This window comes from Glandiceps talaboti, chromosome 18 (assembly GCF_964340395.1).
Source record: "Glandiceps talaboti chromosome 18, keGlaTala1.1, whole genome shotgun sequence".
Taxonomy (NCBI): Eukaryota; Metazoa; Hemichordata; class Enteropneusta; family Spengelidae; genus Glandiceps; species Glandiceps talaboti.
The window spans coordinates 3,266,273-3,281,594 of NC_135566.1; the positions used below are offsets into that span (position 1 = coordinate 3,266,273).

General features: G+C 34.8%; 1 protein-coding gene across 1 annotated transcript; it reads right to left on the reverse strand.

Moving 5' to 3' along the window:
• Positions 1-1,297: 1,297 nt before the first annotated feature.
• Positions 1,298-9,708, reverse strand: LOC144449249 (protein phosphatase 1D-like). Its single transcript, XM_078139762.1, has 4 exons — positions 9,411-9,708; positions 4,353-4,703; positions 3,367-3,551; positions 1,298-2,544 (listed from the first exon to the last, which is right to left on the reverse strand). The coding sequence occupies exons 1-4, from the start codon at positions 9,706-9,708 to the stop codon at positions 1,849-1,851; spliced, it is 1,530 nt and encodes a 509-aa protein (XP_077995888.1). The 3' UTR covers positions 1,298-1,848.
• Positions 9,709-15,322: the final 5,614 nt, after the last annotated feature.

Consider the following 15,322-nt stretch of genomic DNA (forward strand, 5'->3'; position numbering starts at 1 on the left):
TGTTTTCACTGATTCCATTTGGATGTGGAACAAATAAACGCCACTTTGGTATAAATTAAGGTAATGCTAATATCTTTTCGTTGAAGTGCTTTAAACTTAAAGATCTTCTTGTAGTTCTGTACATAAATATGCATCGAAATGAAAATCTCAAAATCAAGCCAATATATTATATTACAAGGTATTTTACGTAATGTTTGTGTATGACATCCAATAAATTTCTCTGTTTCACTGTATTCAAACTGAAATATGAAGTACCAGTATACTTCATTATACATGGTTCTACACCAAGACATTACTCACTGGTAAATTGAAGAACACCATCAATGCTGTTTGTCAAAATCTGTCAAATAAAATTTATGAAACTATTCAGTAATAGCCTATATTTCATGCATCACTCTGAAAATCCAAGTACACAATGGCAACATATTGTTACTGGGGCTGGCAAGTAGTAATTTCATAAAAGAATGCATTTTATAAAAATGAAGATTCCAAAAGCAGATTTGTAGGACCATTGAAAATGTATGGTATCACGTGACAACACACTCCCTATACACCCCTAGTGAATGAAATGAAAAACAAAACCCACGGAATGTACTGAATTAATTAATTGTCAACATTGCTGTTCCAGTAACCTATTTACCCCCCCCCCCCCCCAATATTTCCCCCAACAAAGAGAATGAACCAAGTTGCAAAATATTAGGACTAGTTCCGAATTGATAGGGATGTACTTTTTTAAATACTCAAAATCAAAATTTCAAAAGAGTGTTTCATATTTCATCCAATATAAAAATGATAAATTACACACATAAAACTTTTTACAGTAGCAAAAAATGAAACATACACCCCAAAAAAAGTCTGGAAAGATTCAAAGAAGGAATATAAATAAATAATACACCAATATTATAGTCAGTTTGAATTCAAAATGAACACATCAACAAAATTCACATAAGTATACACAGCATGCAAAATTTCACCAAATATTTCTTTAAAAGTTCTTGGACTAAAATCATCATTTTTAATCATATAAATGCACTTGCTTCTAAGAATTCTATCTTTAATGTACTTATTTTATGTCTTATAGGCTCTTTCAGTTATAAAAATTGTTTGCCTCAGCTGCAAACATGAAGTCAGAATGCATGACTTAAAATAACAAATTTTCATTCTTGAATTTCAATTTTTACAAACCCTAAAAAAGGACAAAAATGGGTAACTTTTTAGTCCAGTATAGATATTAAAAATGTGGAGAGTATGGTGCATGTCAAATATGGACATATATGGTCTGATGAACAACGCCCTCTAACAATTTGATCAGCAATGTCTGGCGCCCGCCCCAATTCAACTCCAGAGATGGCCATTTTTTGGACATCACAATTGTTTAGTTTCTATCATGAAATGAACAAGGCATAATTGTTTGCGTTGGCCAATATTGCAATAATCAAAATGAACCAAATTACATAATTCCTGTTTCATACACAAATTTAAAATCATATGCTTACTACAAAGGTTAGCGTCCATATTTGACAGGTTGATCTTCAGCGCAGGAGTTTTTCTTAGAAGTGGTGATCAATTAAGTAGGACAAGATCTACCTGAGTTTTAGATGTTTTTATTTAGATTTATCAAATAATGCACAAAACTTACGCTTAAGCAGACCCCCCCCCCCTACCTGTCTGACCTCAGGTCAGAGTTCACATCACATGAACCCAAATATTTATATACAAATCTAGAGACTCAGAGTGATCTAAAAACAATGATGACTTTAATTAAATTTGCTAACTAAAAATCCAAGTCTGCAAACATAAAAGGACTAAATAGTCATTACTCCACCATTATAATATTGCAAGTATACATTATCTTATAATAACTGATGTATTTACATGTCCACTGATGGAAGCCGACTTCACTGGCAACCTTCCAATAGTGTTTTTCTTTCCTGGTGTGATCGGTGAGGGTGGTTGCTTGGTGGGGCTGCTGCCAACTTTGACGGGTGTTATCCGATTTCTCGTAACAAAACCAGTCGGAAGGGAATGCCGCCTTGGTGAACTGGTGGTTGCATCACTGTTTTGACTTAAGAATTGTGATAAGTCTTGTCCACTGAAACTAGCTCCGTCCCTGAAATCCTTGGCAACACTTTTCGGCCTGTTAGAGTTTGTAACGGCATCACTGTCACTTGTACTGTCTTTTGAATTTGATGACACAGTGTCGTTTTCTTTATGCCAAGTTTTTTGCTTTTTCTGGAGGAGCTGGATGCCATCCCGAATACTTACTTCTAATGATTTTCTCTTCATGCTTTGGATCGCATGGTGTCGCAGTAATGCAGGCTTCGATGAATCGGATGGACCAGGCATTCTCCTATCGTCTTCATCCTCTTCATTTGTTGATATTTCCGGAGTCGTTCTTCCACTTTCGATTTCACCATCAAGCATTGGATGATCAGTAAAGATAACAATAACAGATGTATTGTCAGCACGCATCAGACGTGCTCTCCATTTGTCAAGCGCCCTTGTAACAAGACGATGTGATACATGTCCTAGCCATGACTTTTCCTGGAAAAACAAAAGCAGATAACATACAGTTTACGCTTTTCTTTCACGACAACATGTTGGTATACAGTGTTCGAGTAAACAAACATCCACTCTAACATACAACATGTGACTATTCAGTAAATGGTTTAAAGACCTGTAATCCCTGAGTCTCATATTAGTTCTACATTTTTGTCATATCTTATATTGTAAACCTAGATATTTCACTACTAGAAAATTTTGCGATTTTTACAGTCTTCAACTTGTTCTCAGACTTATTTCAACTAGATTGGTACATTGTGTTTATACACAAGAAAGCATTTTAGTCACTACTTATTTTAGTGTTTTTGTTTTCCAGCGAAATCTGTGAAAATTTCCGAGTGTATAGTATGTGGAGCCATAAGACATTATTAGATAGGATCACTCAGTAGTTCAGAACCAATGTTGTTTATACTTCTAGCTTGCTGACAGCAGTCAGTGATATAGTGAAACTATTACAGTAAAGCATCCATTCACATTCTATTTACTTTCTGACTCTGAATCACTGCTTGTCAATAATGGTGTTGTTTTGAGACAAAAAATCCAATTTTTATAAATTATGATGTGGCCTAGAAGACAGTTGTTGATACAGATTGTGTTCCAAGTGTTATTATATATACAATGTATTTAAAACAAATCCTTAAAACGAGTCACTTGCTCTTGTTCACACTGATCTACAAGTCTACAGCCTCCTGTGGCAATTACAATATACCACTAAAATAGACTTACTGCTTTCTCTTGCTCACACTGCTCTACAAGTCTACAGCCTCCTGTGGTAATTACAATATACCACTAAAATAGACTTACCGCTTTCTCTTGTTCACACTGCTCTACAAAGTCTACAGCCTCCTGTGGTGACACCATATTCCACAGACCATCACTAGCAAGGACAAGGAATTTATGGACATCTGGGTCCAAACGATGTACGCTGATGTCTGGTTCTGGCGACACCATATATTCACCCTCATAAAAATCATAGCTCCACAGATCACCTGTGTAGAAAGTCATTCATAGTAAAGTGTTATAAATATACTAATATTTCAAATTTTCAAGTGCTAAATAAAATGTTAGATGCAATAACATAAACATATATCCTTTAATAAACTGATGAAACAAAACTTTATGGCAATTCTACGACATGTTGACATTTTACAACAAATTTGCTGCTTACTTTCCTGATCTACATTGAAACTTTCTTTTACCAAATCTATTGATCAATCATCTTCCAGTCATATTTTTCAACTAAAATTGCAAAGAAAGAAGAAAGTGTAATAAATCTGCCATTTCATTTATTGTCTGTCAACAATTATTTTACTTTTGGAATTCAAATGCTCCTTGTTAGTGTAGATGGCATAAAAGACTAAAGACCTCAAAGTTACCTACAAAATCTTTGTAAATACACATGACTGAGGAGAGTTGCAACTTATCATTTACAATTCAGAAGCTACAGGCCAATAGAAGACTCAAGAGTCGGCAAATTAAGCTAATTTCAAAGAATGAACAGAAACCTTGAGTCTTGACAAGTTTCCAGATTTTCATAAACTCTTCATTTTGTACTTTTCCACAATAAGAAGTTGAACAATTAGTTTTAAATTTTCTGTAAAAAAATTTTGCAACAGCTTCAACAATTTTAAATCTCAGTCAGAGAGATATTTAATTCTCATACAAGAATTTCAATATTGGGTACTAAAGGTTTGCAAACAAAAAAAGCTTCAAACTTGACTCTTGATTTTGTAAACCTATAGCTGATAGGAAAGGTGTCGCAAAAGTTCAACTAATTTGATGATTCTTACCTAAAGATCTTGCAACGGCTAAAAATGGGATGTAGTCGATTTGTGTACTTCGACGTATGGGTCCGGAATGATTCAACTTCGGTCTCTTCCAGACTACACGCTGTACACCAGACTTGTTGACAACCCGTCCACCCAATTTCTCAATGCGTTTCCTTTCCATGGGAGATTCCGGTTTATGATCATACGTCAGTGGGAATGCTTGTGTTCTTTCCCTGCACGGTTCTTTAACACCCATGACCACTCCAGAATCACCAACGTGTGCAATATACATGCGAGTGCCACGGATAATGACAATACTAACTGTTGTTCCCGCTGTGCTGGGAAGTCCAGAGAGAGTCTTTGGCCATTTTGCTGTACAAAATTAAAACACAGTTATAATTAAAATAGGCAAGGTTGATAAGGATATTTTGTGAGAAGATGTAGACACAACTTTACATACTGCATACAGCCCAAATGTCATACATATTTTTGTATCATAAGGAAGAGTTTTAGATAATATGCAATACAGATGGAAATTGTAAACACAACAGACTATGTTGCATACAGGGGAAAGACTTACCACAAGTGGAAATAGTTTACACAATAAATACTTGTATTAGAATCAGACTTGTCTACAGCTGATGAAACAGACATATGTTACAGACACCGTGAGACACACTATTTAGTTATTGCAGATTTCATATATGCTTAGGGTTGGTGAGTATCAATTGCCTAAAACATATCAATATTTTTTGCTTAGAAAATGACATCCACATTTTTGTAGTATTCTTCTAAGCCCCCCCCCCCCCCATATCAGCCTTTCTGATGTTATATCAGCAATACAATATGACATTTTTGAATTTCAAACTTCACTCATCATTCTGTAGTCTGTCCACAAAGTATTTGGCATTCTAAATACTAATTTTAGAGTGTAAAGTATACATGTAGACTTACACGAGTCTCTGAGCTTTTTTCATTAATTGAATAACATATATTTTTTAAAACAAACAATTGCAAAACAATCGGGTAAACATGTATACACATGTAGACCTTGGGAGATTTTTTTTTTAAGTTGAGGATATTTCTCTGTACAAAACTAAAAATGAGTTATAGCATTAGAATAACAAACTAAAAACATTTGAAGATTATGACTGAGAATGGAAAAAACATTGCCAAGGGACTGTGCCAGTCTTGGTAAACAAACTACTGTTATTAATTTACATCTTTACAAAAAAAATTTATCGCCTTTAAGTTTTATGTCTGAAAAGCTGAAAATTATGTTTTCTTTTATCATATTCATATTACTTTAGAATTACTCTTAATTTTTTTGTCAGTTAGAGTTTACTATTATGTTACTTTATTAGTTTATTCTCTCACTTTTTTTTTCTTATTTTGTTTATTCAGTTATTGTTCTGAAGTTCTTTGTCAGTTAGATAATAAATGGGAATGAACTTACTTTGAGCATCAAAGAATTTCTACAAACGTGTAAAATTAATTTAGCCAGGAAGCTAGAATCGATTCATAATATCCCAAGAGTGTCTCTAGTTAAGTATGCATACTGCATTGACTAAAGTAATGACACTGCTTCATAAAATCAAAAGGGTAGCTAGGATAGATGAATTAGTGTAATAACTTTAGTCTTTCAAAAGTACTGGTAGGCTATGACATTGCAATGTCAGACAGATTCAGCCAGTAGACAGGCTACACGCCATCCATTGTTACGTGTACGGCAACTATGAAATGACATGTTTTGTTTCTCTATTCATCTGAGGTCAGAAAACAGGTCACTTGTGGTTCAATAAGTTGTACATTTTTTTTAAGTTAATAATTGTTTCCTGCAGTTCTGTAAGCAAGTTTGGACATGAATTCTAAAAATAGTAACACTCCTTGATAAAGGGGTGTGTAAGAATTCACACAATAGAACCACTCCAGGTGTGGCGTCACTATTATTTATAGTTTGTTTACATTCACAACACCTGTTTCAATGGCTTTGTTTACACTCTGCTTGAAAAATCCTTCTTAGAAACATAAGCTTTTTAATCCGGAACAGGCTTCATCATACCTTTGAAGTTTCAATGAACACATCTCAGACAAAACTCCTTTTCTTCCTCACTTTATTTTAGGGAAATTGGTTTTAAAATTTCAAGTCCAAAAAAGAACAGTCATCCATCTTCATTACATGGGGTGCATAGCAGGGCCACACAATATACTGATTTAGTCAAAATGATCTTTTGAGTCACCACATAGTAAAACACAGGGCAGGATGATACGGGTATAGTAAATTTTGGTGTATCCCAAGAAACTAGTGTGTCAGTAGCATGTCAAATTGACTTGTTAGAGAGCACTACATATTAAAGTTGTAACAGTTAGGACAAACAGCTAATTTTGTCTGTAAAGAATTCTTGTACATGAAATTATCATTTGTGCATGAATTTCATATTTTTTTGGAGAAGTGCAAAGAACTTTCAAATCAAGTGCACTACCTAATTACCATAATTAAACTAACACAATAACAAATCATTATTTGTACTACAAATGTCCAACAAAACATGTCTTAAATATCATCAAATATTGACAGGTCAATTTGTGTGTTTACATTTACTATAGACAGTCTCAAAGAGTTTCATGGCCTTGGCTAAATCTATTGCTGATGCAAGATTTAAAGGTTGGGATTACTTCCCATTCTGACATTCAATACCATACTACTATGCTCTCATAACAAAATTAGCTGAACAGGACATGGTTGCTACAAGCTACATGAATATGCAAATGTTTCTATACAATCAGGGGTGTACAATTTTCTTTAAAAGGCCCCCTGTTGTGTAAAAATGTTCAATTATCATAACTTCTTGTTATAGTCAATGACAATATCAGAAGGCTCAAAGAGAGAAAAACCTGTAGAAATGACAAAAAGTACACAATAGGATAGGGCTTCATATAATTATAATAATCTTTATTTATACTGGATAGTTCTTTAAGTATTATAAACACTTGTCTCTCAAGATGTCCAGTGAGGGCCATCCCAATACACAGACAAAAAAATATTTCTACACTTAGCAATAAAGCAAACTGTAACAATTTATAAGAATTGGAGGTTCCTAAAATATCAAAACCCCTGCCATGTGATTTCCAAAACCTTGTGTTTATATTTGACAAATTAATATTAGAATATTTTAACACTTCATGTATGTATTAATATATTTACATCTTTACATCATTATCAAAACATATTCACTGTAACCATTTTGAATTTTTTTGAAATTCAACATTTTTTAAAAGTTTGTACAAATATTATAAAAACCAAAGTATAGTCATTGACTTTTTTAGCTTTTGACAAATGTCAGGCAATCAGAAAAGAATTGTTTATCATCCAAAACAATTAAAACTTTGACCAAAAAACAATACAACTAACCATTTTTTCACATTTTGTACAAACAAAATCAGTGTGTCATAATTTACCCATCATTAAAAAAAAAATACTTTGGAGATCGATTTCTCTGTCTATAGACTTCATACAAACAGAAAGAAACAATTTATACTAGTATTTCCATTGGTTTTTAACTTTCTTAAATATTTCAAATTAAACTTTTAATAATGATCGTGAAAAATAGATATTTCTTAAATATCGTGTCATCATGCCTTTTTTATTGTGTACCAGAATAGCGTTGACAAACACTAGAAGGGGTGTGTTTGTAGCTCGCCTAGACATATCAACATGTTGGGGCTTGTCCTAGGGAAGCCCATGTGACCTTTGACCTGCAGTCACCATACAGATATAACAAAGGGCAGTTACTTTTTGATAACTGATGTACATTATAATATTGTGTAGATACAAACATTTCAGTCATTTCATGTTCCTACATGTCTAGAGGTTTTTATTTAATTGCTAACAAACTCAAGGTGTTTAACTTCAAACTTGTGACATAAACAAAAAATACACACAGCTCATAAGATATTATGATTTCCATGAAGGCAATCAGTATACATTTTAATATTATGAATATTAATATCAGTATTGGGCATAAATTGAATAAATTATTATGAGTAGCAATATGGTGATGATAGCACATGAAATTGTTCGCAGACCTGCCTATCATCAACATAATTACATTTGTTAATAAAACGGTACCAATTATTAATTCTGGTGACGTTATCCATTTTAACAATAACTATTAAACCCTGTCTGTAAGTAAGCATAAATGGCGTGTAACAATGAAATTTCTCAGAAGTGACCTCACACTGCCATCGGGGAAACCCTAAACAATGAGTGCCTACTATGGTGTGACCACTCTTGTAGTAGTACAGGAAATTCGGGAGTTTACTGCACCTATATTTTACGGCTTACGTACGTGTATTTTCATCAGTCGCGTCCGATGATCACTGGGACATTAAAATGCGAGTGATTCGAGGGTAAAAGTACCATTGCGATAATCAACGCACTGGTTGTATGGTCAATCTGTTTTGTGTGGATGAAACAATGTTCAGTACGTGAGTACGTTACTTTTAGACCCATGGTTACACTATACTATTACTAGGGCTACATCCAAACTCTGTAAGTTCAATAATTACATTGTAAAATGTGGTCAATTATACACTAATTATACACAGTAAGGTCAGTAGCGTTATGTAGATTTGATGACGGGGCACTGGTTGTCCTGCTATATTCATGATACTTCACTTTTACCAATGGCACTGCCAGTGCTATGCAGTACAGATGTTACTATGCATGTGTACCATTGTCAATCATTCAATGAACGAAAAGACCGCAGTCGAGTCCCATACTATAAAATATCTGACAAAATCTAAAACGGATTCAGTTGGTTATTAAGTACCTAGTTCTGGTAATATGTCCCAAAGTTCGTCAGCTTTTCCATATAAATTCTACAGTGGTAGCTAACTAGCTACGTACATGAATGATTGCTGACGTGATCCTATGAGCGTCGAGGTCGCGAATAGCGCGCGCTTTGTGTATCGGACAAAACCGCCACTCTGAACCCCCGGTACGATCACTACAGTAGTGAGTGACCGTAAACAGGGCGCCAAAACAAAAAAGATAAAAAAATACCCTGGTATACTTACGGAGTTGTTTCCACATGGCTTTGTGAGTAACCAAGAATCCTTGCCTGATAGCTTTTACAACCATGTCTGGATCGCTGGAAAAAAATCCCTTCTGTTTCTTAATATTTTCCCATAAATGTTCCCTGGCGAACATAGCGGCCTCGCGCCCACCATGACCATCGTAAACGGCGAAATATGCTACTTCCCTGCCCCGATCGCGTTCAAATGTAATGGAAGTCATATCCTCCATGTATTTTCTCCCTCCTTGGTGAGCTTCCGCTGTAACTCTGAGATCTAAACACGGTACAAGGGGCGCCATTTTTTTGGAACGTCAACAACGATTGTGCAGCAGTGTTATCACGATATGAACACAATGAATGCCGAGCAAGCTCAATAAATCCATCTGATCATGTACCAACAAGAAATGTAAAGCGTCGTTTGATTGGCTAGAATCAACATCGCGTGACGTCATGAAATAGCTGGTTCGTTCGTGGATTCAGACATGTACTACTCGAGTACCAGATCTATGCGTTGCGAGTATCATTAGCAACTCCTGTGTCTGGTACAGTCATGAGCGTTACCAGTTCTGTCATGCGCTGTCGTGTGCAAGTAAAGGTCAAACCCCACTGCGTAATCTTCCTACGTCGACTGACTGACAGTTATATATTATGTATATAGCGTTTGATTACGTAATTATTGTTTGTGCCACCCCACCCCCGTGCACCCCACCCCACTCGTACGTCCATGCAGAGACCACGGTGACGAACAGTAAAACTTAAAAAGTATTTACACAGAAAGATAGACAGGGAAAGGGAATTTCCTAGTATATTGTGTTGACATGTATTAACGTTTGATTAATAAATGCAATGTATCCTCTGTTTATTGTTTATTTGCATGGTGGTCTTTATGTGCGTCTTGCGTTTAATGTTTGCCGCAACTTGGTAATTACGCATCCAGATACATTGTACACAAAATTATATTACCAAGATGTTTTATACGTACGTTCATGCGTTATATAGCGCCACCAACATTCACGTTAACTTAAAAAGTCTTATAGTTCACTAACTGACATCTACCAATCCGACTAACGGTTGGTGTATTACCATTTGTCAGTTAGTAGATATTTACACTGGTTATGGAAATATGTTACTAGTAATTTGCCAAATAGCCTACCAGTTTGATCAAGGATATTAGCTGTGCACTAATTAATTCAAAGTTGGTAAGCTACAAAGAGACAGAGAAGACGATAGTTTTGATTTAAAACTTTATCAACTAGAGATGTTATCTGATAAAAACATGAATAACATTATAAAGCTAAGAAATCGCAAAGACACCCACTATTATTTATTCGACCTGGTGTCACCAAGGTTGGTGTGTAGGGGTGATCCTAATGTTTAAAAATGTTTTTGTTTTTTTCCATGGAAAATTTTGGTCGGTCGGTCGATTTAAAAAAGTATATAAATAAAAAATCATCTTTGAATTCATGTTTCTTTGCCTCTCCTTTTCCTCCTTTCAATCATCTTTTCATTGGATTCCTAGAAACAAGCCCTTCTCAGCTTTTCTTAGGGACCGGTCAGTTTCTCCAGCCTGGGGGGGGGGGTGGATTCTTAAATCGGGCCGACAAAAAGTCACTGACCCCCCCCCCCTATCTGTAAAACCCAAAACAGGCTGACCCCCCTATCACTTAATTCTAAAACATGATGACCCCCCCCCCCCCCCCATATATGATATTCGCATGAGTGACAGGTATTTTTTGATCGTGACTCAGTGTGGACTGCTTGACTGTCTTGCAACTACTTTATAAGATCCCGGGTTTTTATATAGCACTATCATAATTATAATTATTGACTACCCAGGGTAAATATATTTGAAAAGGAGTTTAATAGCATCTTGACAGTGAAAGGTAGGGGGAAAGCTTTGAGAAGGGAATATGTACAGCTGTCATGGGGGGTCCTAGGGGGTCTCCCCCTAGAAGCCCAGGAGGTTTTTAACTCTGAAAAGTCAATATTGAGACTATTCAGACATTTTTAGAAAATCATTTCCAAGCTTTACAAGACAGCACCAACATGTAAAAAGCAACTACATAAGGTTGAAATATTTTTGAAATATAGTTTGATAGGATCTTGACAGTAAGAGGTAGGGGGAGATCTTGAGACTGGGATGTGTACACCTCATGGGGGGGGGAGGAAGGTTCCAAGGGGGTCTCCCCCTAGAACCCCTGGAGGTTTTTTCCCTCAATTTTGAGACTATTCAGACCCTTTCAGACAATAATTTCCAAGCCTTACAAGACAACACCAACATGTAAAAAACAACTACATAGGGTTGAAATACTTTTGAAATATACTTTGATAGCATCTTGACAGTAAGAGCGGAAGAGCTTGAGACTGGGATATGTCCACCTCATGCGGGGGGGTCTGAGGGGGTCTCCCTCTAGAAGCCCTGGAGGAATTTTACTCTTATAGCCAATATTTACACTATTTAGACCCTTCAAGCAATAACTTAATCCATGCTTTACAAGACAGCAAGTATCAGAAACTGTTCTTTATAACTTACACTAAGGGTTGAAATATGTTCTTAAAAAGTTAAATGGCATCATTATATACATGTAGTAAAGGTCAGCACATCTAATGGTAGTATCATTGGTAGGGGAGATTTGGAGATTAAGGCAATTTTAGACTATCTTGGCAAACATTTCACATCTTGAAAAGACAATATCATCTCAAATTAGAATAGGGTGAAAATATTTAAGAAAAGTTTAATACCATTATGACAATAAAAAGGTTGTTGGTGCATCTGATTGTTGGTTGAATGCATGAGTGACCTCTGGGGGTGAGGAAGTCCTTGGGGTTTTCCCCCTGGCAGATATGGAGTTTTTTGCTTGAGATACTAAGGCAATGTTTAGGTTATTCATAACCTTTGAGGTAATATTTCCAAGCTTCGAAAAGCTAACGTAAATGTACGTTTTAAATGAGTTTCCTATATCACATAAAATAGACATGTAACATTAGTATAGGGGCATTAATATATGTATAATAAAGTCACCGGTATGTTAGAGAACTTTAGGTGGATATTGTGTTTTATTGTGTTTTTGTGTGGTCATTGTGTTTTAAATTGTGATTGAAGAAAAAAATCCTTTCTACAATGGCATATAGCCTTGTCTGAAATGTGGTACATGTCAATATTTGTTCTTGTCCCTGTTTCTTACATGAATTCTTTAATATTACTTATAACTTCAAACATAACTATACATATACATATACATGTATTACCTAGCTACCACACTAGTTACAGAACATGTTAAATGCTTGGCTGTTTCACAATCAATGCTTTACTTATATTGCAGTTTGGGGCAAACTTGAAGGTTTCGTAATGGCAATTTTCATAGATAGTTTATAAATGAAATTAATCTAAATTGTTCTACTCGTCATGTTATTGACACTACAATTCACCACATCTCATCAGATTCCAGTTTCTGTTATACCCTAGGTATGACCACCTAAAGTTCTCTGACATACCGGTGACTATACTATACATGCAATATTAATAATGTCCCTGTACCAATTTTACGGGCCCATTTTTATGTGACATGGGAAACTCATTTAAAACTTACATTTACGTTAGCTTTTCAAAGCTGGGAAATATTACCTCAAAGGTTATGAATAACCTAAAAGTTGCCTTAATAGAAACAAAAAACCTCCCGATCTGTCAGGACGACAACCCCCAAGGACTCCCTCAGCGCCAGAGGTCAAAGGGGGGAGGTCAGTGAGTTTTTGTCGACCCGATCGTATTTTTCTAATTCAAGTGTCGGTCTTCTAATTCAAGTGTCGGTCTTCTAATTCAAGTGTCGGTCTTCTAATTCAAGTGTCGGTCTTCTAATTCAAGTGTCGGTCTTCTAATTCAAAAATCGGTATACTATACTATACTATACTATACTATACTATACTATACTATACTATACTATACTATACTATACTATACTATACTATACTATACTATACTATACTATACTATACTATACTATACTATACTATACTATACTATACTATACTATACTATACTATATACTATACTACATTATAGTGTAGTGTAGTGTATTGTAGTGTAGTGTAGTATAGTATTGAGGAGTGTTGTATTTCCGTATTTGTTTGCCAGAGTTTACTTGTATTGTTCATCAAATAGAGATGCCAGTATTATGATAGTGGACTCAGGTTACTAGTATTTATTTCTGTTTCATTATAGCCTCTTTTCGCCAGTTTCCAGGTGAAGAATTTAATTTTCTTTTGAAATTCTTTTTCGTTACTACATGTTCGTATGTATCTGATCGTTTGACCCTTAATGGACCCTTTGAAGACTGAGTTCGGGCGGCAGTACTACCTGTGTAAATATTGGAATGAGTTTTGATATCCAATACTTTGTGTTATTGGTGCCGTTGACATTTGTGGATTGTGATATGTTACTTCCGTATCTGAGCTTTCCAACGAAAATTTGAAAGTTGGATGTATTTGGTTTATTTTTTCACTCAGATTATTTAGTTCAACTTGGGTGCCACAAAATATCATGAAAACGCCACCCCTGAAATGTGTCCAGAGTGATATTTTATCCGTGTAGATTTCAATAATGCGACTTTCCAGTTCATGGAATGTCGGCTATTTCGGGTGATGCCCAAGAGCCAATGCACATGCATGTTTGTGTGTAGAATTCTCCTTTAAATTTAAATGTGTTTTTCGTGAGAATCACATAATAGTTTTAGGAGATGCACAGGTGGTGGTTTTGGAATGCTATAGTCGATTGTTTGTGTAACTGGCGAGTCAAGTGCTTCGACAACTGACTGCATTGCGCCAGACTGCAAAGTATGTGTGTACATACCACATGTAAAGTGACTAGTATCCAATTTTCAGGAACTACATACAGTAGCTTCTGATGCCATGTGATGATACACTTTGTGCAAGTGTGAGACATATCTCGCTGGACACCCACAAATGAGATCCCATTGGTCTTCAACACAACATACAGTCTCTATATTAACGGATCTCATCTACGAGATGCAATAACTAAACACTGGGACGTAATAGCAGACAATGAGATATGAAATCAATTATATCCAAAAAGACCAATCATAGCACAGAAGCGAAACATAAACTTAAAAGACAAATAGGTTAACACTCAATTGCAGCATTCCGAATTTAAAAATCTAACGGAAATAAAACGAGATAATATTATGATATAGTATAGTATAGTATATAGTACAATATATAGTATATAGCACAGTCTAGTATATAGTATATTATAGTATAGTATAGTATATAGTATAGTATAGTATATAGTAAAGTATAGTATAGTATAGTATGGTATAGTAGAGTATAGTATAGTATAGTATGATATAGTATAGTATACTATATAGTACAGTATATAGTTTAGTATAGTATAGTATAGTATGGTACATAGTATAGAGCATAGTATAGTGTATAGTGTAGTCTAGTATATAGTATAGTATAGTATAGTATAGTATAGTATAGTATAGTATAGTATAGTATAGTATAGTATAGTATAGTATAGTATAGTATAGTATATAGTACAGTATAGTATAGAATAGTCTAGAATATAGTATATAGTATAATATAGTATAGAATAGTATAGTATAGTATAGTATATAGTACAGGATATAGCATAGTCTAGTATATAGTGCAGTATAGTATAGTATAGTATAGTATAGTATAGTATAGTATAGTATAGTATAGTATAGTATAGTATAGTATAGCATAGTACAGTATAGTATAGTATATAGTACAGAATATAGTATATAGTATAGTCTAGTATATAGCATAGTATAGTATAGTATAGTACAGTGTATATTGTATAGTATAGCGTATAGTATAATATAGTTTATCATATATAGTATATTAAAATATATAGTACAGTATACAGTATATAGC